Source organism: Anser brachyrhynchus (assembly GCF_964034855.1).
Source record: "Anser brachyrhynchus genome assembly, chromosome: 10".
Taxonomy (NCBI): domain Eukaryota; kingdom Metazoa; phylum Chordata; class Aves; order Anseriformes; family Anatidae; genus Anser; species Anser brachyrhynchus.
This window is the reverse complement of record NC_137705.1, coordinates 15,951,883-15,978,547: the sequence shown is the minus strand read 5'-3', so window position 1 is coordinate 15,978,547 and position 26,665 is coordinate 15,951,883. Positions and strand designations below refer to the sequence as shown.

The window sequence follows — 26,665 nt, the reverse complement described above, 5'->3', positions numbered from 1 at the left end:
TCTGTAGATCATGCAAATCAAAATTCAGTGTTTGATTTTTCCCATATGCCTAATGTTTAATCCCAATTTTCACACAGGGTTATCCATTAACACTCTGTAAACAAAGCATTATTTATTTAAGTGTATCATTCAGACTAGAATCTTACTTTTTTCCAAAATGGAAAGCCATCTATTGCTTTGTATTTTATTATCAATTCCTGCCTTTGCATCGTCAGACCTTTTGGTAACACATGTCAGAAACATTAAGGTAAGTAATCAACCATGTGTGCGACTCCCATTCTTCGGAGATTAACTTCCTGCCATTTATGAACATTTTCCAGAGAGCTCATACAGTGCTGGCACCAGGAGCTTTGTGTTCTCTGTTATCTGTGACCACAAGATCAGACTTGGGACTCAGAATGGTTTGCCTCTAATCAGCCTCAGTTTTGAATCAGCTCTAAAGAAGCTCTCCTGTCTTTTTTTAAAATATCACTTTCCTCTGTTTTCCTTGTCATCACTATGTAATGGTAAAATGTTTTAGAGCTTTTATATTTAGATGTGTGCAATTAGTGCTGCAATTGAACCTGCTATAGTACCTGTATAGAAATGCAAAATATCAGTGAAAAGATGCCTTTGAAAAGAAATGTAACAGAGGTGTAACAGGACATCCAGATAAACATCTCCATGGTCCAAGTGACATAGTATGATTTTGTGTAAGATTTATGTGTTAGCATAACATGGAATATATCTGTGTCCGACATTCTTTTTTTTTTGACAGATCACTGAGTAAGGCAGTGCTTCCTGATGTTCTGCCTAATTTTTTTCAGTTAAGTTGCAGGCCATTACTCCTCCTCTCAGTAAATTATTTATTTCCTCTTTCTCAGTAATTAAAGCTTTTGTAAGTTACAGAGGGCAGATCTCCTCAGGAAACATTGTTGGTTATTGGGCAGAACAGGACAAAGCAATTTATGGTCAGTTTCTGTTGATGAGGTTATGGTCTTTGCCAAAACTTCTTCTTTGAAAATCAGGATAATAATATGTCTATCTTTTTGAAGTCAGCTTGAGATCTATAGCTGGAAATTAGAAATGCCAAGAATTCTTATTATTTATCTCATATGTAGCCCAGATATAGGGTAGCTTGTTCCTCCTGATTACTATACTATCTGTCGTTCTCTGTATGTCTTGCAATGCTAAAGCTTTCCTAAACAGAAGATGGCCAAAGCCCTGTGCTATGTTCCATCTGTACATGCAGAACACTACAGGAAAAATGGTTGATTCTCCCAGTTCAATTCTATACTTCATGCAAATGTAATTTTGTTGAAATTGAGGAGATTGCTGTATATTGAGAAGGCCAATCTGCCAAACCCTGTCTTATCTCCTTTGAGCAGGTTGTATGCTAGTGATGAGTGACGAAGCATGGCTAGGAGTCTCTCTGGTACATGGCTGATGATCTTCAAGCTTTCAAAGCTGCTTTTAAAGCCATAGTCAGTTAAACACAATTGGGAGACCCAATCAGCTGAAAACTGAAAAAATTCCAAATCAAAAACCCCTAAGTACACTTGTACATCTTGTTCCTATACACAAATCTATTAAGGGTAGGATTTTTTTCTTTCTAGGAATAAAACTACCCCTAGAACTACATATTCATATTTACGCTTTGAATATGTAGTTCTAGGTGACAGCTTTCCCTCCATAACCCTCTCATCCTGGCAGCAGTGAGACTCCTAGGAAGGTCACAAGCAAGTTCTGTTTTCCTAGCTTAGTTGCATTGTTCTCTCTTCTATGTGATTTCCAATCAGCATCACTTGGAATGATGGAATCTTTAACGTTGCTGGTGATTTCAAAATCATTTTCATGCTTTATTTTTTCCTATGCAATGCATAGGGATTTACATAAATACTTCATTCAGTCTTGTGCATTGCTGGAGGTCATTTGCTGGAGGTCATTTCAAATTAACTATAGATTCTTTGCTCAATCTCTTAGGAATGCTGTGTTTTAGTTTCCCAGGCTGTTAAATCAGGGCTTCTTTCCGCAAGTACTGTAATGGGAGCCCTCTTTTCCCTCCCTGTATTCTTGGGTGTTCAAATTCCTGTTTTCCTCTACTTTTCCTCTCCAATTTCCATAGATACTTTACACCTATATTCTTTGCTGTTGCCACAGCAAAACAGTCTTAAACAAAAACTGAATTTATCACTGTTATATAAACAAAATAAAAACATTCCAATAGTTGTTGCAACTGGCAAATATGGGAAAATAGAAACATTTTATGAAGTAACTGTGATTACATGTCAGGGGATATTAAAATGACCTCGATGTTAGTGAGGTCTCTATCAACAACCGAGTGAATCATTAAGAATGAAAAAAATCACAGAATTGCAGAATCACCTAATGCAACCTTGTAATCAAATCAGGGTCAGCTGCAGTAGGTAGCCCAGGATGATACCCACTTGTGTTTGAGTATCTCTGCCCAAGATCAGCCCAAGTACAAAGCCACTAATACCTTTCACTAAAAGATTTTTCTGTATTTTCTTTTTCAATGAGAATGGCAGAGTAGCTCCAAAATTATTTAGAGAATCAGACCAGAACTTTTTCAAAACTAGTATAGAATACTATATAATATATATTACTATACATATATACATAATATAATACTATACATAACTTTGTTAAAGAACATGCACAGCAGCAATTCTGGAAAAGTTAAATGCAGTTAAAGTATTTTTAAGTTTAGGAAGTAATAGAATTACAGAATTTGCAACAAAACACTTTTTTTTCCCATTTTTTTTGTAGTCTGAAGCTGCTTGATAATTCCACTTTAACAAAAAGGTTGTGCAAAACAAATTGACATTTCAGATACTTGAGCTTTTCATTTCGAAGCATCCATTCCTCAGATTGCAGGGGGGGATTATTAGCTATAATGACAGTACAGATACTGAAAAGACAATTTCAGTTTTGGAAAGGGAGCATTTGAAATGGTGAGTGTACAACACAGACATTAAAAAAGCCCACATAAGTTTGTGAAGCAGGAGAGACATACACACAGAAATCACCTATGTGGCAATAACAGTTTGAATTATGAACTGGCCAGACTCTTCCAGTATTTGAGAAGCCTTCCCCAAATCTCTGTATTACCATTGATTTAATATAATGTCTTGGGGAAGAAAAAAAAAAAAAGAAGAAGAAAAAAAACAAATGCAAAATAAGCCAAAAAAAACAACCAAACGACAACAACAAAATCCTTCGTGTCTCCATTTCCAACCTGTAGAACTCCTAAATATGAAAGGTAACAAAAGCAAGGTAACAAGATATGTACCCAAGATATATATCTGATTTGTTATCTCTGCGTCTTTAACTCTCTATTTGGTAGAGCATGTAAACATGGAAAAAAAAAAAAAAAGAAAAAAAAAAAAAGCTTGCACAGAATGTGACCCTTTTGGAGCCAAAAGAGATAAGGCATTACAACCAAGCTTACAGGAATTGTGTTATGCAAGCTGCTATTTTCACATGATCCCGCAAGAATTTTTGAAGCCTGGTCTTTCTTTCAAATCATGAGACTACATGATATTTTTGTAGGGCTTCTGATATTTGCACTCATTCTGAGAGCAAACACATGGAAACAAAAAATTCTACCAGCTATTTTTTTTTTTCTCCCTGCAGCCTTTCATAGTGATCTTCTGTCTGTGAGCCTGCTGAATTGCCATCTTATGTATTTGTGTCTAAATCAGAGCATCAGAGGCTGGTGGAGTGAAGCAGTCTGAAAGAGTGTAAGGATGGGTCTGCCTGATAAGTAGGTTGTATGTGTGACTGGAAAAAATGTGCAAACCATTTTTAATGCTATGATAAAAGCCTCTTTTTTCTCCCAAAGGAGAATTAGTTTGAAAAGACAAAATATATACCACAGGTCTTGACAACAGGAATTCCCATGAGCAAGATGTCTAAATGCAGCTTTCATACCTTAGTCATGATTTTTTTCCCATTTTTTCTCTTTACAGAAGCGAAATGCTGAAAATGACTTGGTGAGTAGTCTTGTCTTTTATGAAGGCTTGGTTCTGTTCAGTCTATAGTGAAAGATTCATAGTGACAAGAATATTCTTACGGTGTTCACAGCATGTTTCTGTGAGCCCAGTCTGAGCAAACATATTTCTGAGTGTGTGCGATATGGGGGGGAGCCCTGAGTTGCTTGTTTTAGGCAGCAGGACTAACGAGGCTGTTCTTTTCCAAGCTCTGATGGAAACTCCTGTAGATGGAAAGAGAATGAACAAATTATTTGTAATCTCTTGTTGTATTTTAATAAATAGCAAAGTTGTTTCAAGTCATCTCTGTATCTCTAACAAACATTTTTATTTTATATTGTTATTTGTAAGGAGGGCAAGAGACCAGATTTCTGAGGCTGATTCCATTTGGCATCTGAATGCCACTTCAGCAGTGCTAAATGCTTTGATTTTGGGAAGACCTTTTAATCAACTAGCCAGAGATCAGGCCTAGCACAACAATCACAAGCTTCTTGCCATTGCTGCTTTTGTTGCAGGAAGCAGACCTTGTTACTGCCTCCTCACCTAAGGAGGCACATCTGCTGCTGCCTGTGTTTTCATATAGTCTCCAGCAACCTTACACCTGAGCATTTAAAGAAATTCAGTCTTGCCCTACTCATTTTCTTGCTTAAAGGCAAATAAGTCCCAGTTGTGAGAAAATTGAGGATAACAAAATGGAATCTGAAGCTCATCTGGAACTGGTTAGGTCTATTTTTACATGAGATGACTCTATGTCCGTGCTCTAGGAGTCAGCCACTCAATTCCTTATAACAGTCACGAAGGCAGTGAGGCAGCGGTACATTGGTTGTGCAGTCTCTGACTAACCACAAACAAAAATCACAGTCTCAGTAGAGCGGAAAAAAAAACCCACAACAACAACAAAAAACAATTCTTACACTGGTAGCATCTTTGCTGTGGTGGCAATATTTTGTTAAAGGGGCTATTGTTATGACTCCAGGAACACCACCACCATGGTGATGTTACAGGCCCAAGGAAACAGCTGTGTCCTGTTTTTTATCATTAGGTCTTTCCTATTTCACTTTGGAATGACAGAATCTCCTGCAATGATTTCTTTCTAAAAAATATTATTATGGCTGATTAACACAGACATCAGTATAACAGCTAGCTCTTTTTTTTCATTTTTCAATCTACAGGTTGTCAATGGGATAGAAATCTATAGCATGAAAATTGACAGTAAAGTAACTTCCCGATTTGCCCGCAATGTCATCACCAGTCGAGCTGTCAATCGTGGAAACGTGCACAAAGAAGTCTTCTTTGATGTTGAACTCCCTAAAACAGCCTTCATTACCAACTTCAGCATGTGTGTAGTTTTTAAAATATCGCTAGAGTAAACTCAAAATCTGTACAAATGCAACTGGAAAAAAAAAAAAAGAACCAAAAGCGTTCATTTTTAATTTGCTATTTGCTTGATTTCTAAATGTCTTCAGGGCAATTTTCTGATACTATTAACTTAACATGTAAGATACCTGGGGAAAGGCAAACATTGGTACATCTATTAAAAAGATGACTCATTTTTGATTATATTTATTCATCATCATGGACCTTAGGGAATGGAAGATCCTATCTGGAGATCCATTCACTTTTTCAGAAATACTATTTACTTCACTCTGATCTTATCAAACAAGAAAAGTTCTATTACTTAATTTCCATGATGGCATTATATTTTAATTTCTCTCTTCATTTTGAAATCAAATTTGAATTAAAAACAGGAAATAGATGAAATCGTTCGCTTACATTTTTATCTTAGTTGCAATACTATGCAATTTTAACACCATTTTGAAGTTTAATTCAGTTTAAACGCGTCCATCTCTGCTAATCACACTATGCCTATTTTATTTTCAGTGAAAAGAAACAGATGCTTTTAGAGGGCAACCACTCTAAGTTTTGCTAGACCTTTTATTTTAGGATGAGATTAATCCCCTGTGAAAAATGCTTTCTTAATGGTGTAAGGAGTCTAAGGATGAAATGTTCAGCTGTAGACAGCTGCATTTGGATAGATGAGCCTCATCCAGAGAGTCATCTTTCTGTTAGATGAGATGAGATGACCAAGCTTGCTGAAGTGTAGGAATACAGAAAGTGTAAGCAGTGTTGCTATTAGCCCACTTTTGATGTAATTATTTTCAAGGAAAATATTGCTTTAGTTTCTCTGAGGTACTGAGCACAGAGCTCTTCATTCAAGCTGAAGTCACTGAGAAGGCTAGTTCGTGCTTCACTGAAAATGCTCAAATCTTGGCAATACCATATTCCTGAAAATACTTTTTAGCAAACCAATCAATAAACAGAGAATTGCCTATAATAACTTTTCATGTATCAGTGCAAACCGTTCAGCTAAACTAGGCAATTTTTCTGCAGGACAATTGATGGCGTCACTTACCCTGGAAATATAAAAGAAAAAGAAGCTGCCAAACAGGAGTATGAGAAAGCTGTTTCAAAGGGACAGACTGCTGGTCTTGTCAAGTAAGAATAATGTCTGGTGTGGCTTCCACACCATCATCCTGTAGCAAATTGTGAGATTGGTAATACCTTGTTCCAGAATATTTCTGGTTTGCTTTTTACAGGACCAACGGAAAAGAACAAGTAATTTAGAGTTATTGTAATATAAATTAGGAAGAAAGAAATACAACTTCTGTCTACACAGGCCTTATCTGCAGTTAAGGATTAAGCTCATTGGCAAACTTGAATAAATTCTACACTGTTTGACTATGATTTTAGCAATACATCAAAATTCCCATCTTTGTTTTACTCCTGCACCAACCAAACCCAAGCAGTAAATACTGTGAAAAAAGATAATATTCTTCTTACCCACTTAAATACAGGGCTTCAGGAAGAAAAACAGAAAAGTTCACTGTTTCAGTCAACATTGCAGCAGCCAGTAAAGTCACTTTTGAACTCACATATGAGGAACTGCTGAAGCGACAGTTTGGAAAATATGAGATGTTCATCAAAGTAAAACCGAAGCAGCTTGTCAAAGATTTTGAGGTAGATGTCAAACTGTATCGAACTGGATACTGTAACTTAAAAGATGTTGAGATTCTGTTGAAAGTGGAGTACCATGGTCATTCCCATTGGCCCACAGATGAACTAAAGGCCCATGATAGTATTTCCAATGAACCATTTGGGGAGTCTCTGCCAACATGTTTTACCGCAGGTTTTTGTTTGTAAGACTGACAAGTTAGCCCAGCTACTAAGCCTTCAAAATAAATGATATACAGAAAACTGAAAAGCCATTAAAATGCCTTGGGGTAAAATAGCTCTTAAAAATACCTTCATTGCATAAACTATGCATTTCTCACACCACCGTGAAACTACATCATGCTAAATCACAGTGATACATGTATTGTATTCTTGAAGATTGTTGCTTTTGTGTGCTCGAACCTGTCTGATCATTTCTATCTACCTTGCTAAACCCCATTCTAAGGCAGATTCTTTCTCCTTTATTTGCCTAGAAAAATCTGTGTAAAAAGTCATTACAAAACTCAGCACCTGGAAATTCATAAAGCATTATTTTAAACACAATATGATAAAAGGTACACTGCAATGTGTGTCAAAGGTAGGCATGGCTCACAGCTAATGACAGGGTTATATTTTAGAAGGACTTAAGTATTTATTTGACATTTTACAAAATTCCACTAACTACTTTTCAAATGAGTTACATTTTCATAAAAGCATAAATGTTTATTTGTTTCTAATTTTGTTTTTAACCTCTATGTAGAAAAAGGTATGTTTGGCTGATAGTGTATCCACACAAGTGTGGTTTAGGACTTCTGGTATAACTTACAAAAGTAAATTTATTTTTCTTGTAAGAAAATCTCTCTTTCATATCCATAGTTGCCTTCTGACCTTCCTGTAAATGACTAAATTGATATATTGTGGGAGAGTCAATAAAAATAATCTTCAATTAATATTTCAGATTGATGTAAGTATCTTTGAGCCACAAGGCATCACTGAGCTGGAAGCAGAAGGAACATTCATCACCAATGATCTGCAAAATGTCATTAAAAAAACTTTTTCAGATAAAAAGGTACAATGCCTTCCTAATGCCTTCCATAATTTATTTATTATGGTTATAACTGAAATAATAGTATAAGTGCAAAAGTGCTGTAATGGCTAGCAATGGAAGTGAGAGGATAAAAAATAAAGTAAAGGCTTGTCTGTGCAAATTAACTGTGAATTCCAAGCTAGCAAGCTGAAGGCCATCTCCATGCAGTTCAGAAGCCAGTTAGTTCCAGCTATTAACATGGAACTATACCCAGAGCAGTAGGCCTTGTCCCACAGCAGTAGTTGTAAACCTGGGTACCAACTTCACTATTTCCTATGGAAGAACTAAGAACTAAGAAGCAAGTAGATTTCTCATGTATGGAGGTGGTTGGAGAAGTCCTAAGTCATAGACTGCCCAACAGCCTTATCAAAGCTATCATTCAGCATGGAGGGCTAAACCAAGGAAGGTGAGGAAGAAAACATATGAAGAGAGCTCAAGGTAGCAGCCCTGAGGTATCAGTTACCCATCAATAAATATGAATACAAACTAATACCTCAACAGATAAAACAGGTTATTCTCATGTCTGTGAATATAAATATACTAGTCTTAGAAAATTACAAACTTCTTTGTGTTTTGTAAAAGTTCTCAGCTAAGATTCAGATCTCCTGAAGGTTTTTCTTTTCAGGGGCATATTTCTTTCAAGCCAACTCTTGATCAGCAGCGAACCTGTGCAAATTGCTCGCAGTCTCTCTTGGATGGAGATTTTACTGTAAAATATGATGTGAAGAGAACAACTCCAGATAATTTGCAGGTAAATTTGACAGCTGACAGTTTTGCACTGTTGAATGGTCTTAACTTGCATGGTAAATGTCAAGGAGCAGTGAAAGCCAGTTGTTCCCTAAAGGGCAGGGAGCTGATTGTGACAACGCAGCTTCAGCACCTAAGAGCCCAGTCCCCACAGAACCTGAGCAAGGCAGACCCAGAAAAGGAATTCAAATTCAGACAAGAGTCCAGGTCATCAGGCATATTTGTGGTAATGAGGCAGTCCAAAGTGAAGGTGGGAAGTCAGTTATCAGGATGGGATACAGATCAATGGGGTCCATGGACAGATAGAGGTGAGACTGGTCAGGGCTATTAAAGCCTGTTAGTCCACACAAGAGCTACAGATCAAATCAAAGTAATTTATTCTTTATCCATTTTGTCTTTGTAATATATAAAAAGCTATTGGTTTGTTAACATTCTATCTTTTTTTTTTTTAGATTGTTAATGGTTACTTTGTACACTTCTTTGCACCAACAAATCTTCCACAGTTGCCCAAGAATATTATTTTTGTAATAGATATTAGTGGCTCAATGTCTGGAAGAGAAATAGAACAGGTAAGTTATTACATTACTATCGAGTCCCGATGGAAGAGCCTCTGTAGTGATGAAAGGAACATGATACCTTAGGGTGAAGAAGCTACACCAAGTGCTTTTATGCTGCGGCCTTGCTAAGGCTCTGTACTGTAAAAACTAGATCAATGTCTTACTATAGAACAAAATTCTATACATTAAGTATATATTTGACTTATAAATTTCATTATTTCAAAATTTTCAGATATTAACATTTTCAGAGAGGTATCTCATATGTGCTGTACAGTTCCGAAAGTAAAATGCTTCTATAGTATTATGTGCATTATCTGTGTTGCTCATCCTGTCTCCTCCAGGAAGTAGCAGCTCTTTTCATAGCTAGGACTCCTCATTCTAATCTAATGCTCAGAACTTTAAGTTTTGGTGCTGAATCAAAATATCTACACTTCTCACATATGGACTTGTCCATGAACCTGTAACTGCCCATTTCCCAACACCTTAAATTTGCCGTGCAAACTTGTCTCATTCAACAATCTGTGACACAGGACCTGATTTTCTTCTCAGCTACACAGATTTACCAGATGTAATTGCAACTGATTTCTCTAGAGTTACTCTGAAACAGACACAGGACTAGACAGGATAGAACAAGCTCAGAATATGTGCAAAACATTCTGTGTAAAAGGAACAAAAGAAAAAAGTACCTGAGAGATTAGGCATGTAAAACCTACAAGCACCAATTTCTTTACAGTTGAACAATATGTTAAAATCTCTTCTTCTTATAGACAAGAGAAGCACTTCTAAAAATCTTAGATGACATTAGAGATGATGATTTCCTCAATTTCATACTGTTTGGTAGTGATGTACACACTTGGAAAGAAAAATTAATCAGGGCCACTCCTGAAAATTTGGATGAAGCAAGAAAGTTCGTTCGGGGCATTGACACTGAAGGCAGTAAGTACTTTACCGGACTTGCTAATAGGTCATTGAGTAAGTTAATTTACCAATTCAGTCTGTGAACACAATGCTACAGCTTTTTTAAAAAATATTACTAATGGGACACTCCTGAGCTTAAAATTGGCTCGGTGCATATCTATTTTTCCTTATGTTTCCAAAGCTCAGTTATTTTTGTATCTAAACATCCTCCTGCTAGCAAACCTACACCTTTCATCTTTACAATGTAGTGACATCTTGTCAGATTCCTGTGAAAAATGGTCCTTTATTTTGACTGCCTCTGTTGAAGCCGAATTTCTCTGTCTACCTTGCAGTGACAAATTTATATGGTGGTATAATGAAAGGAATCGAGATGCTGAATGCTGCTCATGAAGAAAACGTTGTGCCCAAGAGAAGTGCTTCTATAATTATCATGTTAACAGATGGCCAACCAAATGTAGGTAAGTTTGTGTTGTTAACAGACTGAATTAACTAACAAAACCCACTCAATTAAATTTTCTGTCATCTTTGACTTTTGATGTGGTGGTTTTTTTTCATTATTTATTTTCTGCTACACCAGCTTCATGCCACTAAACAACTCTTTGGTAGTGCCTCTTAAGAAATCCAAACACCACTAATCACATTTCATTTTATCTATCTATGAAGAAACTCAACCTTTCTTATGGTTTAATGCAGGCATATCAGATACCCAGGACATTCGGGCACATGTGAAAAAAGCCACTGAAGGAAAATACCCTTTATACAATCTTGGTTTTGGCTATGGTGTTGACTACGGTTTCTTAGAGAAGATGGCACTAGAAAATAAAGGATTGGCCCGTCGGATTTATCCTGACTCTGATTCAGCTTTACAACTTCAGGTACAGTAATTCCAACTTAAATTAGATGAAAGATATATTAATTCAGGTAATTATACAGACATTTCTTATTTTGAAGTAATCAAAAAGCCCAAAGTGTACTCTGGTACTGACACACTCAAGAATATGCTGTAATCAGAATATTGGTTGCATTTGATTTTCCTTTATAAAAGCAGAAAGTGAAAGGACTGTAAAAGGGAGATACCCTAGGCTACAGAAGAGTGTTCAAACCTTGGCACAGGGTGGAAAAAGACATGGTTCTGAAGGACACATTGTTGTGTGCCAAACCATATGAGCAAAATTGCTGCAATCACTATCTCTATCTCCCATACCTCACAGATCATGTGGTTAATGTCATGGCAAGAGAAAAGAATGACAGAGCTTAAGAGTCTAGCAAGTGCGAGCAGGTATACCTTACCATACTTCTGAAGCATTTTATAGTAATACCACCCATTGGAAAGATTGCAATACCATCCCTTGCAATACATGCAATACCATCCATTGGAAGGATTGACCAAAGAATTTGTCTACTGGATTTCATTACAAGCTCAGTCAAAATCTAATACCTGGTGTCCTTTGGCTTATGTTATGATTTCAGTCTCTGCAGGGAATAGGTCTAGAAACACTTGTATATAACGGGAGGAGCTTGGGATTCCTCTTGATTAACACTGATTGAACTCATCATCTACAGCATGTTGTTCTTGAATATTTTTCCTCTGTCCTAGTGAGGCTTGAAGAGTCAATATATTCTTTCTCATTTGCCTTTTTTGCAGATGTTTAGGCCTTGTACTCTGAGATTTAACTGAACATTTACATATTTCTTCTAAAATACATTCTAAGTTTTTACTGCTGAAATAGTAGGACATCTATCTACCAGTGAATTAAAGAAAAAAAATATAGTTAAATGTTTTTCTCTTTTTATCCTGCAGGGTTTTTATGATGAGGTGTCCAATCCCATGCTCATGGATGTGGAGTTACACTACCCAGAAAATGAAATAGCAGGCTTAACTAAAAACAGTTTTAAGCATTTCTATGATGGGTCTGAGATTGTGGTGGCTGGTCGCTTTGTAGACATCAACCAAAACAGTTTGACTGTAGATGTAAAAGGTGAAGGTGTAAGTATGTATTTATTTAACTGAGTAAGGTTAAATAAATGCTATGCAAAATATCCAAGTGTTCAGAGCTGGCAAAACTTAAAATATTTACAGGTATGTCTTTATCTCAGTGGAAGGATGTATGACTACATATATGACAAGTAAATGCACCAAAGGCATCAATTTTGCAACTGCAGGTTACTTGCCTAAGAATCCTACCTGGTGGTAGGATATTTAGTGTTCACAGGCAATAGTCTTCACAGGGTGAGGAAAACTGATGGCCAAGACAGCTGAATATTTGGTATGTCTTCCTCTAAATATAGAGGTCTGCTTCTAATATGAACCAGGTGTGAAGGTCTTGATTTTGGAAGGTTCTGGAAGTCTCTGGCTACTTATGCTGCAGATAAGTTTCCTTATTTCCAATAGGCTAATGATGCCCTGTCATTTACTACACAACAAGATGCAGAGCAAACAGCTAAAGCTTTCCAAGAACAGGAATACATATTTGGGGATTACATTGAAAGGCTCTGGGCTTATCTCACGATTGAACAACTCCTGGAAAAACGGTAATTAAACCTAGAATTACATTTTCAATGAAACTATTAAGCCATGTGACTGGTGCAACTTCTAGGACGTAAAGCTGCAATTCACAACTATTTCCTCTTCTCCTCCCCAACCTCAGTATTCCTATTTCAAGTAGCAAGTTAAATAATTTTAAATTACTGCAAATATAAAGCAATTTTGCCCTTCTCCACTGGATAGCCAAAGGAATCAGAAGTGCTCTTAGACTGGAATGAATATACCTTCCTTATAAATTAGCTGCAGAGAGATGATTTCGCTTTAAAGAAAAGTACTTAAGTTAGAGTTCAGTCAGTAATTTAGCAATCACTGATGCCAGGAGTCTCTCCCTGTGTTCAGCACTGCAGCTACAGGAGAAGAAAAGGAGAATCTTACAGCTGAAGTCCTGGATCTCTCACTAAAGTACAAGTTTGTAACACCACTGACATCCATGGTGGTAACAAAGCCAGAAGACTATGACAATCAAGCTGGGATTGCTGATAAAATGACTGAAGGTATAGACATTTTCAGTTTTGCTTTATCAAAGAAGCCAAATGTTCCTTTGATGTATCCCAAAAGAAAGGCTTTGTGTGGGGCACAGTTTTAAACATGCATCTGAAAAATCTATTTTCGAAGCCTGTATCTGTATGGCTTATGCAAAATTACTTTTCATTTTAAAGCTCATTTCCATCAAACCATCCTTCACTACTAATTCATACAGGTAAAATATTATAAATTCAAATTCACTGTATTTAAAAATAAATGTATAAAACACATTAAAAAAGAAACATTTCTAATCTAATAATCCAGCTATATTCGATTTTGGTCACATCACTTTTGCCTTTATGTTTTTACATACTTCAGCTTAGAAGTAATTGTAGTAACATCTTTCTACATGAAAAGAGCCTATTGCCATGAGATCTTCCTTGTGCAGAGTATTTTAGGTTGTAAAATCATGACAATAATACCTGTAAAACATATATATTGCAGAAAGAAAAACAGTTATTGAAAGCACACAATTTATTCTCATCTCCTTTGATACTTTGGCCAATGATTAACTCCTTGTTCAGTAAATCATTATACTTTCATCCAATTCAGCCTCTCTGTTTCACCTGTGTGAAAGAGAATAACTCTATTCCTCTTTAGTTAGAGCAAAGTAAGACAAATACTAGCTACCTTCTCAGTGCACCCCAAAGCCATTCTATTATAATGTATATTTGTTGCTTGAGGCATCCTTATCTCCCTAATTCAACAGGTCTGTCAAACCTCCTGTGAGGCTTTCCAATCTCATCTGTTAACATGTATTATTTTTTCCTGAAACCCTTTCCTCCTGCCCCTAGTTTTGCCCTAGTTCCTCCCAGGCTCTGTCTAGACTCTGTGCTGGATTCTAAATGAAAAATGAAAAACATGCTTATCTCCTGAATTTGGTATTATAACCAAGACTTATTTTAAGGCTTTTTAACTTAACAAAAATGCTTAATGGAGGTTAGTGGGAGTTTCTTTCAAGTGGAATATAAGCCAGTTTATTGCTAGGTACCCTACAAAATGCAATAATTCTACAGGCATGATGCTAATATTTTTTTTGCATTATTTTTTGTAATTATCCTAATGGGATACTGATACAAAAACACTTGTTTAATTTGACATTAAACACAAATTTAACTTAACATTCAAGTCATTATACAGCATAATGACTTTGTAGTTTACAAGTGAACACTATGAGATGGAAAACTCACACAAACGTCTGACAGAAATGGCATGTACTTAGAGTGACCTTCAGTTCAGGCCTTTTTCTGAATCTCTTTTCAAGAAAATCCTCTATGTATGTTGAAAGTATACACGGTGATAATGGAAGAATGTACTCAAAGCACTCTCACTGTGTAAAGAATAACTTTCACACATACTGGAGTCTAGAATCACAAATAGGATTACTGAATCATCCAGTCAATATTTGTAGAATGAAGCAAATGCCTTGAAAATTGCAAAAGAGTAAAAACCAATATGGACCACTTTGCAATATGTAAATGACATGATGATAAAGCAATTACTAATAGTACTCTTGTTATATGCATAGTTAATTGTAGATTTGTTGCCCACATAACAGCTTTTTGCTTTCACTGTGTTTCTGTTTGCTCTGTATATATTGAATTTTATCATTGGGAAGAAATGGAATTTAAAAAAACTGCAGATGCATGGTAGAATTTGACAATTCAACAACAGAGTTTAATTTTTTGTTTGTTCAGAATATGTTTTAACAGGGTCAGAATCCTTCTTGTTTAGTCACACAACTGAAACTGTAAATTTCTCTTTTTCTTCCTTTTACTTCCTGTTCACCCATGATAACAGCTGAAGGTATGTACATTTCTTGTTAAATTTACCTAGCATTTGTTTTAAGTCTTGGAGGTGGGTTTATTCCCCTATGATTTTACAAAAATATTGTGTTATAGATTAAGACACTGTTATAATTAGATTAAAAACTTTACGGGTAGAAAATGTTGTGATTACTGTTTTCAATTTCCTAACTGCAGCATCCCACCATCACAAAATTCAGGCCCAGTACAATTAAGTTGCTTTCCAGAGCTAGCACTGTTGGCTCCCAGATACCTGCATGTAGGCGAGTATCAACACAAAGGTGTCTTCATTGTTGCTGTGTTGTTGCTTCTTCAGCACAACATCCCATCTACAGACACTGTTCCATAGATTCAGATGTAAAAAGAGAAGACTAGAAATACATGGGAACAGGTGGATAAATCTTACTGACTTTCCAGTAGTACAGTTTGGAACAAGGCACAAGGGAATTAGAAAAGGAGCCCCTAACAGATCCCCTACAGGACAAACTGCATACCTTTTGAGCAATAGCATATTTGCTGTAAACTGGTTTGCGCTTTCTACCTGTTCATGACACTGTGTTGAATTCATTCATGGTTTGCTTTGTTGCAGTAGAAAAATCTAAATGAACTGTTTTGGCTATTTTTTTTTATTATTATTAATTATTTGGAAAATTTATACATAACTACAAGATTTAGGAGTTGGTTTTCATGGAAGGAGGGAGATTGTCTTTTATTCTTCTCACCTCTAAAATAATGTTTTCTTTCATTCACAGCACAGGCTGCCCCAGTTGTTATGCAGTGTAAGTCATTAATTAGAGTTTCTGAATGAAGAAGCATCTGTCAAAGGAAATTGATTCATACAACTGAAACTGCTGGGGATATGGAAACTGCCTTGTCTGAGTTTATAACTGTATTTTAACAAATATTACCAATTGTTCCTCACTGCTAAAATCACACTTAAAGATGGAACAAAACCATATCTGAAAAATACTCAGAGAAAGAGTTGTTAAGGACTAAATGTCATTTCATCAAACCAACATTTTCCTGGAAAGCTGTTTCAGAGGATGGGCTTGAATTTGTATCTGCTTGGGAATTATATTAAGCATGGGACTATGATGTCAGCATCTCTGACTAAATTAATATACTCAGTTATTTATACAAAGAGAAATTGTTTTATTGAAGAGAGTGAGACAGCAACTGACCATTCAGATTGCTGGTTGAACAGTGCTGGAAATGGAAGAGTCATATTTAAGATTTAGTGCAGGAGATTTGTCTCAATCTCTCTCAATCTCTCCCCCATCTCTTTCTAGTTTTCTCAAGGTTTTTTTTTTTTTTTTTTTTTAAAGTCTCACATTCATCCTGTCAAAAGCAAATGTCAAAACATCAGAAATTTTAAATGGATAGTGCTGTTGCATTTCTACCCAGACTTGTTGATAGACAGCTTAATTCTTAAATCTGAGACATTCACCTCCCTACAGACACATTGCTTGGGCTTTGTGGGGACATTCAAACCAATTTAGATTACAAAATAATCTGTCTCTATCCTAAAGCTTTGTTTGATTCAAAAGGGACACAAACTGTCATTCCATTTTATTGAAAAAACAGGATGGAATTTGCAATTTACCTAGCATATTAACTTTCTGACATCTTACATGTACTGTGCAGATAGTATGTAAATATTCCATTTTGATGTGACCTTTTCTAACTTCTTTTTCTTTGCACCCTGCAGCTCCACCATTATATTTAGCAAGGCCCGCATGGTATACTAGTGGTGAGTTAGTTTTGACTAATTTGAATTGTGTCTGTTCAGAAGGAAAACACATGTGGATGTTTAAGACTAAATCACACAATTCTTGGAGTCTTTTAGACAATGCCTTTACGCAAAAGTAGACGGTTTTTCACAACAGACTAGTACTTCAATTCACTTTAAATATCTAAAATGTTTTAAAGCAATTGATTCACTGAGATCATATATGGTCATTTTGTTAGCCCCCTTCCCATTGTCTAGGCTTCCTGATTTAGCCCCAGTGAGAAGGGCCTGGGGGTGCTGGTTGACGAGAAACTAGACATGAGCCAGCAACGTGCACTTGCAGCCCAGAAAACTGTATCCTGGGCTGCACCAAAGGGAGCGTGGCCAGCAGGGCAAGGGAGAGGATTCTCCCCCTCTGCTGTGCTCTCGTGAGACCCCACCTGGAGCCTGCGTTCAGCTCTGGGGCCCCCAGCGCAAGGAGGACATGGATTTATTAGAGGAAGTCCAGAGGAGGGCCACAAGGATGATCAAGGAGCACCTGCCTATGATTCAGCCTGGAGAAAGCGTTGGGGAGACCTTATAGCAGCCTTCCAGGGAGACCTTATAGCAGCCTTCCAGTGCCTAAATGGGGCTACAGGAAAGCTGGGGAGGGACTCTTTGTCAGGGAGTGTGGTGATAGGACAAGGGGGAATGGCTTTAAACTAAAAAATGGTAGATTTAGATGAGATATAAAGAAGAAATTCTTTACTCAGAGGGTGGTGAGGCACTGGAACAGTCTGCCCAGAGAAGTTGTGGATGCCCCATCCCTGGAAGTGCTCAAGGCCAGGCTGGATGGGGCTTTGCACAACCTGATCTAGTGGGAGGTGTCCCTGCCCAGGGCAGGGGGGTTGGAACTAGATGATCTTTAAGGTCCCTTCCAACCCAAACCATTCTATGATTCTATGATCTGTGATGGTGACTATCTTCTCTAGCCATGTGGACTTCCTGTCCTCCCTAATACTTTCATCCTCAGAGATAACCACTTAGATGTGCCCAGCCTGAACCACGTACCAAATTTCACAGTGGTTAAGAGTCATAGGATATATGCCACATACCTGGAGAAGATGAGGGGAAGAAGGACATAGTTCACTTTTCGGAGTTGGTAGCAGCTTCCTTGGGACCCCACCACTCCTGTGGCAGATGGACCGGATTAGGCTGGGTACAGCTTGTGCAGGGACCAGTTCCTGCTGGTCCCCAGCATCAGCTACACTGCCACAACATTAAACGATCATGTAGAGCTTTGAACCTGTGTATCACTAAACAAATACCTGTGACTTGCCTTTACAGTTGATGGTGATCCACACTTCATTATATCAGTGCCACAAAAAGAGGATGCCATTTGTTTCAATATCAATGAAAAACCAGGTGATGTGTTAAGTTTAATAAATGACCCAGTTACAGGTGAGTTTATCATTTTTAAACAGTAAATCAGAATACTTATATCAAAATGTCTTATTTTTAAAGTCTATTTCTCTCTTTTTATACTACATATGCTATTTTTCCAGCAAAGTTAACAGGAGTTACTATAGCTGTGATAGGGTACCTTTACCATGATTGTGTCTTCATTTCTTGGAGCAACATGAACTTTTAATTGTCATTTGAAAGCCACCATGGGAGTTGAAAGATGTAATTTGTTTCAGTGAGTAGAAGTAGAAGCAATAAAATAATGTTCAGGTTTCCATTTCATGGATTATCTGGCAAATGGAGACTGACGGCACACAGGCTATTTGTGCCCATCACAAAATTTTGTAGTCTAGGATATATTCAACTTTTATCAATAAGGTGGTTGTCATCTTTGTGGATGTCTACAGAACAGCCTCCAGAGCTCTATTCCTTTACTATACTTTTGCACAAACATGCACAAGTAATTCTGGTCTACTTTTCAATTTGAATTTGTTTTGTCGAGCTGTAACTACTGCAACACTCTTTGACATCCTATCTATAAAATATTATTTGTTGTTTCCTTATTACATTAGGCATCACAGTCAATGGAGAACTCATTGGTGATAAGAGAGCAAATAGTGATACAAAGACACAAAATACATATTTTGGAAAACTTGGCATTGCAAACAAGCATCTGAATTTAAAAGTGACGGTAACTTCTGAGAAGATCACAATTCAGAATGGCAATGAAAAGACAGCTTTCACCTGGCTTGACTCAGTCACATTGCAACAAGAAGGGTAAGGCTTACGGAAAGAATATCATATTCCAGTGTTACATTTTTACACTCTTTTTGGGAGGATGATCAAAAATATACTTTTAAGATACAAAATGCAAAAAAAAAAAACAAAACTGATTCAAATCATGCTGGATTCAGTGCTCTACTTTGTTGTGTAATTGCTGAAGATTATTCATAAATTTCTGTGCTTGTAATAAGAATTTCCCCTGGTGTTCCATTAGTATGACTAAAGTAAAAGTGGATTTAGTATTGTGGTTAATGCAACAGTGACTTGCAAACACTGAGGGAGTAAATCACAGAATCATAGAATGGCTCAGTTGGAAGGGACCTCAAAGATCATCTAGTTCCAACCCCCCGCCATAGGCAGGGATGCCACTGTCCTGGTTCCAGTTAGGACAGAGTTAATTTTCCTCACAGTAGCACTAGATAGGTTGCCCAGGGCCTCATCTAACCTGGCATTGAACACCTCCAGGGATGGGGCATCCACAAATTTTCTGGGCAACCTGTTCAAGTGCCTCACCACCCTCTGAGTGAAGAATTTCTTCCTAACATCCAATCTAAATCTCCTCTCTTTTAGTTTAAAATCATTCCCCTTTGTCCTATCATTATCAACATGAGTAAAGAGTTCCTCTCCGTCCTTTTTATACGAACCCTTTAAGTATTGAAAGGCCACAATGAGGTCTCTACAGAGCATTCTCTTCTCCAGAATGAACATCCCCAGCTCTCTCAGCCTTTCTTCATAGGAGAGGTGCTCCAGCCCTCTGATCAACTTTGTGCCCTCCTCTGGACCCGCTCTAACAGCCCCACATCTTTCTTGTGCTGGGGGCTCCAGACGTGGACACAGCACTCCAAGTGGGGCCTCACAAGGGCAGAGCAGAGGGGCACAATCAACTCCCTTGACCTGCTGTCCACGCCTCTCTTGATGCAGCCCAGGATACGGTTGGCTTTCTGGGCTGCAAGCACACACTGCTGGCTCATGTTGAGCTTCTCATCCACCAGAACCCCCAAATCTTGCTCTGCAGGGCTGCTCTCAATGAGTTCTTCTCCCAGTCGGCACCACTCCCTATGTGCAGTACCTTGCACTTGGACTTGTTGAACTTCATTAGGTTTACATGGGCCCACTTCTCAAGCTTATCCCAGTCCCTTTGGATGGCATCCCTTCCTTCTGGTGTATCAGCTGCACCACTCAGCTTGATGTAATCTGCAAAGTTGCTGAGGGTGCGCTACAGCTATATCACTGATGAAGATAATGAAAAGCACCAGTCCCAAGACAGGCCCCTGAAGGACACTGCTCATCATTGGTCTCCACCTGGACATAGAACAATTGACCACTACTCTCTGGGTGCAGCCAACAAGCTAGGTCCTTATCCACTGAGTGGCTGGATATCAGGAAGAGGTTCTTCACTGAGAGGGTGGTCACGCACTGGAACAGGCTCCCCAGGGAAGTAGTCATGGCACCAAGCCTGTTGGAGTTTGAGAAGTGTTTGGACTCTGCACTTAGTCACATGGTCTGAATTTTTGTGTAGACCTGTGTGGTGCCAGGAGTTGGACTCGATGATCCTTGTGGGTCCGTTCCAACTTGGGACATTCTATGATTCCATGTATCTATTAGAGAATCATTTATACCTGTGCAAAAGAAAGCTTAGAAAAGAATCAGCAGTACCTTCTCCTCCTTTACATTTTCACTGTGTTTTCGGACCAACCATTCTCTCAAAGGACAACACTGCAACAGAAAGAGTTCCAGAGCAAAACTCTGATTCAGGATATTTATTTTTTTTTTTAAATGACAGCTATGTTGCTGATATCAGTGACACGATCAGAAGCAAATATTCTTTATCCTAACACCAATCTAGGCAGTTCAGGAGTTGTCTTTTCTGAAAAGCAAAGAGAAGAGGGGGCAGGTAACATCCAGGCAAGAAAGTGATGGTTTTATCAATAACATTTTTAATACTGAGCATGAGGTGCAATATGTAAATCTCACTAACATATCTGTGATTAATTGTGCTGTTATGGGAAGAGTTTTGGCAGAAACACCTTGCTGAAAAGTTTAAAGGCTAGGTAGCCTTTTATAGTGTAATTTAGTGTGAGTCTTGGACTGCCTGTGAACACACACAGATTCACATCAACCAAACTAAACTTCATTAAAACAACAACAACAACAACAAAACACTAAGTAAGTTATAAAGCCACACTTGTTTGACCTGTTTCATTTCTTGATTATCTTATCCCTGCTGTTAACTCTTAACCCAGTGCCCTAAGTCTTTTTTTTTTTTTTTTTTTTCTTCAGTTTAACTTTGATAATTAACAGGGAAAAAAATCTGGTGCTCTCAATGGGAGGCGGTGCATCATTTGTTATTGTTTTGCACCAAGTATGGAAGAAACATCCTCTCCAACAGGATTTCTTAGGACTGTATACATTGAAAAGTCATAAACTGTCTGAACAGACCCACGGATTATTAGGTATGACTTCATTTGGCATTTTAAATATTTTCTTTCCGTAAGGCTACCTAATTTGCAGACACAATCTTGTATTTGGCCTTTATGAACTGAGACAGAGGAGGAAATTGAGATAATGTTGATCAACCATATGAAGATTTCTGACAAAATATTCTGGGCTCTGGCTTTATGCATTATCTTTTCTTAAATTCTTCTTCTGCTGAAATCACTAGCACCCATGGTTCTCACTGGCATCTTTAAACTTCTTATCTTTCTAAATCCCACCTACAGATTCTTTTTCTTATAACACCATTCCTCCAGACTCTTGGATGGTTTGATCTCCCCTTTTACCTTCCTCCTAAGTACAAACACTCAGAAAATGCACATGCTTACTCATTGGTCAAAATTTGCCAAACCTCAATTAGTGCAGCCTTGTATGCAAAGAAGATGTTAAGGTATATCTTGATTGACTATCATCACAGAATCATCTAGGTTGAAAGAGACCTCCGAGATCACCTAGTCCAACCTCTGACCTAACACTAACAAGTCCTCCACTGAACCATATCACTAAGCTCTACATCTGAACGTCTTTTAAAGACCTCCAGGGATGGTGACTCAACCACTTAATCATACATTAAAATCACAGAAAGCCTTGTATTGTTTAGGATTATATTCATGTTAGAAAACATTATTCTAATAGAAGGCAAAGTTGGTACTTTAGGGATGAGAATTAAGGCCTCATTGAATCCCGTTTTCTGCCAGAGTAGTGGGTTTTGTGGTATGCATCCTCTGTTGGAAAATGTTATGCTACCACTGATAGCAGACGCTTTACTTGCTTTTTGATTTTCTCTTACAAAATCAGGTAAGCGCAGAAAATGGTTTTTTTTTGTGTGTCAGTAAGTTTAGTTATTGTGGTAAATAATGAACTTCTGTGAACTTTTCTGAATTTTGGTAATGCGCTTTGAGGTCTGAAGAGATTGGGACAAGATATCAGTGACAATATGTTAGGTTCATGAATCTCAGGAAATGCTGTAATGAAACAGAAGAAGAGCAGAAAAAGAATGTTTTTTATGCTTTTCTGCTCCTCAGAGTAAAGGACTTGTCCAGATACAAAAATTATTCTGCTGTGATATGAATTGCAAATAGAAAGGCGAGTCAAGAAAAGCCCACATGATGTGTGGGTACATGGTGTTACAGTTCACTGACTTACACATCTCATCGTTATGTTCGTCATCTTTGACTTTGCCTCTGTACTCATTACAGCACTCATTAAATCACCAACAGCATCCTACATCAGCCCAGGCAGGACAAAAGTGTCCAAAAGCTAATCCTGTCAGGAACATGAAAATTCCTTAGATATCAGACTTGTTCTGAGGATAATCCTATCAAGTAATTCCAGAGATCAACATGTATTATTTGCTATAAAAAAAAAAAAAAGTTAAAGACTTGGAGAGTATGTAATAAATACAACTGAATAGACAAAAAACAAAGTGAGGATATCTTAAAGACTATCTAGAAAAGACCAATTTTACTTTGCACTCTGAAGTTAGAACCTACATCCAGATGATATACCCAGAATTCTAGTTCATAAAAATTAAATAATACCATAGGTGTATGTTCAACCTTGCACCAAACTTGATGTTTGCTTATGCATTCAAAACCCTGAGAGAACTTGGAACGTAGAAATTCTGGGGTTTTGGTTTGTTTTGTTTCTGTTTTAATATGTGCAACATGCCTGAAATGGTAATTTTGGCTTCTATTTCTAGGACAATTTTTCCACCCCATTGACTTCACCATACTTGAAATCCATCCTGGGTCCGATCCCAAGAAACCAGATGCCACGATGATTATTAAAAACAAGGAACTGACAGTAACAAGGTAAAATATAATCAAGTCCTTAGAAAAGACTACCGTGTCAATTTGTCTTTTCTGTTTCACTACTTCCATGACTGTATTTTACCTTTCAGGGGCTGGCAGAAGGATTACAGAAAAGATCCTAAGCATGGCGTTGATATTCCTTGTTGGTTTGTTCATAACAATGGAGCTGGGCTAATAGATGGTGTTCATACAGACTATATTGTTTCCAGTCTGTTTTAAAAAACAACTACCTCCAAAGTCATGCGTACACAGAGTACTTTTCTGAAAGAATAGTACATTTCACTGTTGAAGAAGTGTTAATAATACATATGCTTGCCATGTTTGAAAATACCAAGATATGATACATTCTCACAGTTTTACTGTATGTGTGATCAAATTTTCAGCACTAAACAGCTATTCTGTGTGCACAGCTATTCCTCATATCCTCAAATACCCTTCTTTTACTGTATTAATTTACTAGTTTTAAAATTATAACTTATAATTTTACTTTGTAAGTCATAACAGAAATATTCTATACAATTTTAAATTAATTAATGAGGGTAAGGAGCGATTTAAATAAAAGCATCAACATTTAATGCCTTATTCTTTTATTCCAATGTTTTAATGCCTGTTTCACAAAGCCTGGGATGCAATGTGCAATTTGAAATTCAACACAAGAGGACAGCTGACAGACGAGAACATATTTCAGGATAATCCAGTAATACTTAAAGTCATCTAACCACTTGACTGTATAGTGGTGAGGGTTGGTACAGTGCCATTACTCAAGGTGACTGTTAGCAGTGTGGTTTAGATCCAGGACTTCTGTACTTTGGTATTTTAATTTGAACCTAACTTTTGAATGCTAATATCTCTATAAATTAAAGAAATGCCACAGTTCCAAGCAGCACTTAACATTTCAGTAATAGTAGCTGTATTTTACTTATTTATTTGTGTGTGTGTGTGTTTGTAAAATCCTTTATTCAAATGAATGAAAAAAGCAATTCTAGAAGTTGTCACAGTGGCTAGATGGTGCTGTCCATCTAAACTCAGACAAAAAATCTGAAAGAAAACAATAGTTTCTACAGAAGGTATTAAGTTATTGAAAAATAAGGAAGGCAGGAAGAGAAACGAAAGGGTTGAGGAAGACTGGAAAATTGAAACGGGTAAGCTTAAATTTGCTTGATTTTGAATATTTATTCTAAAATAATATATTAGACAGAGTTAGAGAGAGAGCAAGCGAGCAATGATCCATTTTGGATCCTGTGATAGTGGCGGGACTGTCCATCTAGGTTCATCCCATACTTGCTGACTCTATTAAAACAAACAAACAAACAAAAAAACATAGTGGTGGACAGTAAATCTTGACCTACCTTGGCAAAATTTAGCTGCAAGGCAACACTGGATGCAACCTCAGGCAGAGCTTTCCTGTTTAATTTACGGGGATGAGGCAAATCACTAGAGGTAGGAGGAGTCTCATCAGCTGTGACTGAATTGTCAGCCAGAAGTTGACCTCAGAGGCTCTGGTCTGTTTTTGAATGGCTTCTGTGACAGCTTGAGAAGCTCCCACTGGCACTAATGGAGAAAGAAAAATATGCTTTTTAGTTTGTAATTCTTCTAAAATTCCTGCAACATAGGTGATGGCTACAAACATAGTTAAAGGTAACAATAAGGAGAGAGAGAAATGGCAGACAGTTGCTTAGTGTTAGATAACAATTTTACTCCTACTATCAGCTGGTACAATGCTGCTCAAAGAAAAGCATATGAGACATAGTGTATATTTTGCATCAGAATTAGAAATTACAAAACTCCAAATACTCATTATTGCCTGTCTTCTTTCAGCTTCTAAGTAACAAGGCCTCTTGGGCAAGGGGAGGGAGTGTAAGAAATCAGAAGCCCATCAGAACTCGCTTTAGGACTCAGAAAGGATAGGAGGAGAGTGACTAAACAACAAATTAAGAATCAATTCAAGTGAGAAGAGAGAAATGGAACATGCTTAGAGAATGGAAAGCACACATACTGTGGGGACAAAACACAGCAGAAAGAATCTGTGAGTCTCAGTAACCAGGCACACCAGGGACATAAGGAGGCTGCAGAAAAGGCAAACCTCCCCATGGGTGCTGCGGGCAAGCATCTCTTGTAAGACCTAGGAAATTCCATCAGCTGTGGGGTACAGTCCCCATGCAGCTCTGGGCACAGCACTTCAACACAGCATAGACAAACTGGCTGCAGTCCAAAGAACAGGAACAGCTTTGCAAACACATTGAAAAACAAACAAACAAAAAAACCAAAACTATGCAAAAGTTCCTGTTTTGTAAGAAAGGCTAACCTCTTCTCTTCTCTCATTTATCAAGGTCAGCTGGATCTGCTTCTTTGAAGCAAGGGAGAACTAAAAGGGCAGCAGGTTGCCAGGGGCATTTGAGGAACCACCGTAATTACAGGTTTAGCAGGCAGGTTAGAAGAGCTCTCATGAATGGCCTGTGCACACTTGAACCTCACCAAGGGGAGCATGTGAAAGCTGCCCTTTAGCCATGCCTCATTGCTCCAGGATTTCATGCTCTTTGCTATTCTTGCTATTAGCAGACAGGTGGAGGATGGAACATATAATTGCCCTATAACTGAGAGCAGTGAATTTTTAATTTGCAGCAAGTTACCTGATAAAACCCAGCATGTAATTCAAATACCAAGTTCATTTATAATGCATATAATGTCTTACTTTTCAAATTGGCACGCCAGCTTATGAAGTGGCAAAGCCAGCAATTTGATGTCTGCAGCTCCCAAATTCCACATTTTTTGGTCTGTAATTTGTCCAGCCAAATCTGCAACTCGAAATCTGTGTCTTGAAAGTACAAGCAATTCACATAAACAAATCATAGCATGATATCTAAACTGTTTTTTTTTAAAAAAAAAAAAAAGAAAAAAAAGGCTTCGAGTTACATAGTTTATCTTCCTAACTTTGGCAAGAAATTGCTTCTCTTTTAGTACAGTGCTATAAAATAATAAGCTTTTTCCAGTTATCCATTATTGGCAGGATAGAAAGCAACTTTTGTAAAATCTGCAGTGCTGGCACATGTTCCTGTGTTCAAAGATACGCACTAACTGAAATTCTAAAATATAAATTAATTTTGTAATTAAAAGTTATGAAAAAAATAATTGGAAGCTAAACCTCCACATTTCCTTCCATGGACAAAGGTTTCTGCATACACACTTCCTCTGAAATGTTACCTCCATGTGCCACGTGTTGTTCTGAGTTCTTCATT

General features: G+C 37.5%; 1 protein-coding gene and 1 long non-coding RNA gene across 2 annotated transcripts; one reads left to right on the top strand and one right to left on the bottom strand.

The window, feature by feature from the left end:
- Nucleotides 1-115: 115 nt before the first annotated feature.
- LOC308200538 (inter-alpha-trypsin inhibitor heavy chain H3-like) lies at nucleotides 116-24,008 on the top strand. The gene is made up of 21 exons (XM_080606439.1): nucleotides 116-247; nucleotides 3,972-3,995; nucleotides 5,165-5,331; nucleotides 6,384-6,488; nucleotides 6,848-7,010; nucleotides 7,942-8,052; nucleotides 8,696-8,821; nucleotides 9,270-9,386; nucleotides 10,142-10,310; nucleotides 10,625-10,750; nucleotides 10,986-11,167; nucleotides 12,094-12,279; nucleotides 12,685-12,824; nucleotides 13,177-13,331; nucleotides 15,920-15,946; nucleotides 16,876-16,917; nucleotides 18,223-18,336; nucleotides 18,912-19,116; nucleotides 21,403-21,575; nucleotides 23,318-23,429; nucleotides 23,519-24,008. Exons 1-21 carry the CDS (start codon nucleotides 158-160, stop codon nucleotides 23,646-23,648), a joined length of 2,664 nt encoding a protein of 887 aa, XP_080462565.1. The 5' UTR covers nucleotides 116-157; the 3' UTR covers nucleotides 23,649-24,008.
- LOC308200547 lies at nucleotides 17,990-24,895 on the bottom strand. Its single transcript, XR_013955681.1, has 3 exons — nucleotides 24,779-24,895; nucleotides 20,779-20,838; nucleotides 17,990-18,066 (listed from the first exon to the last, which is right to left on the bottom strand). It is a non-coding gene; the product is annotated as an uncharacterized lncRNA (long non-coding RNA).
- Between the last annotated feature and the right edge of the window lie 1,770 nt (nucleotides 24,896-26,665).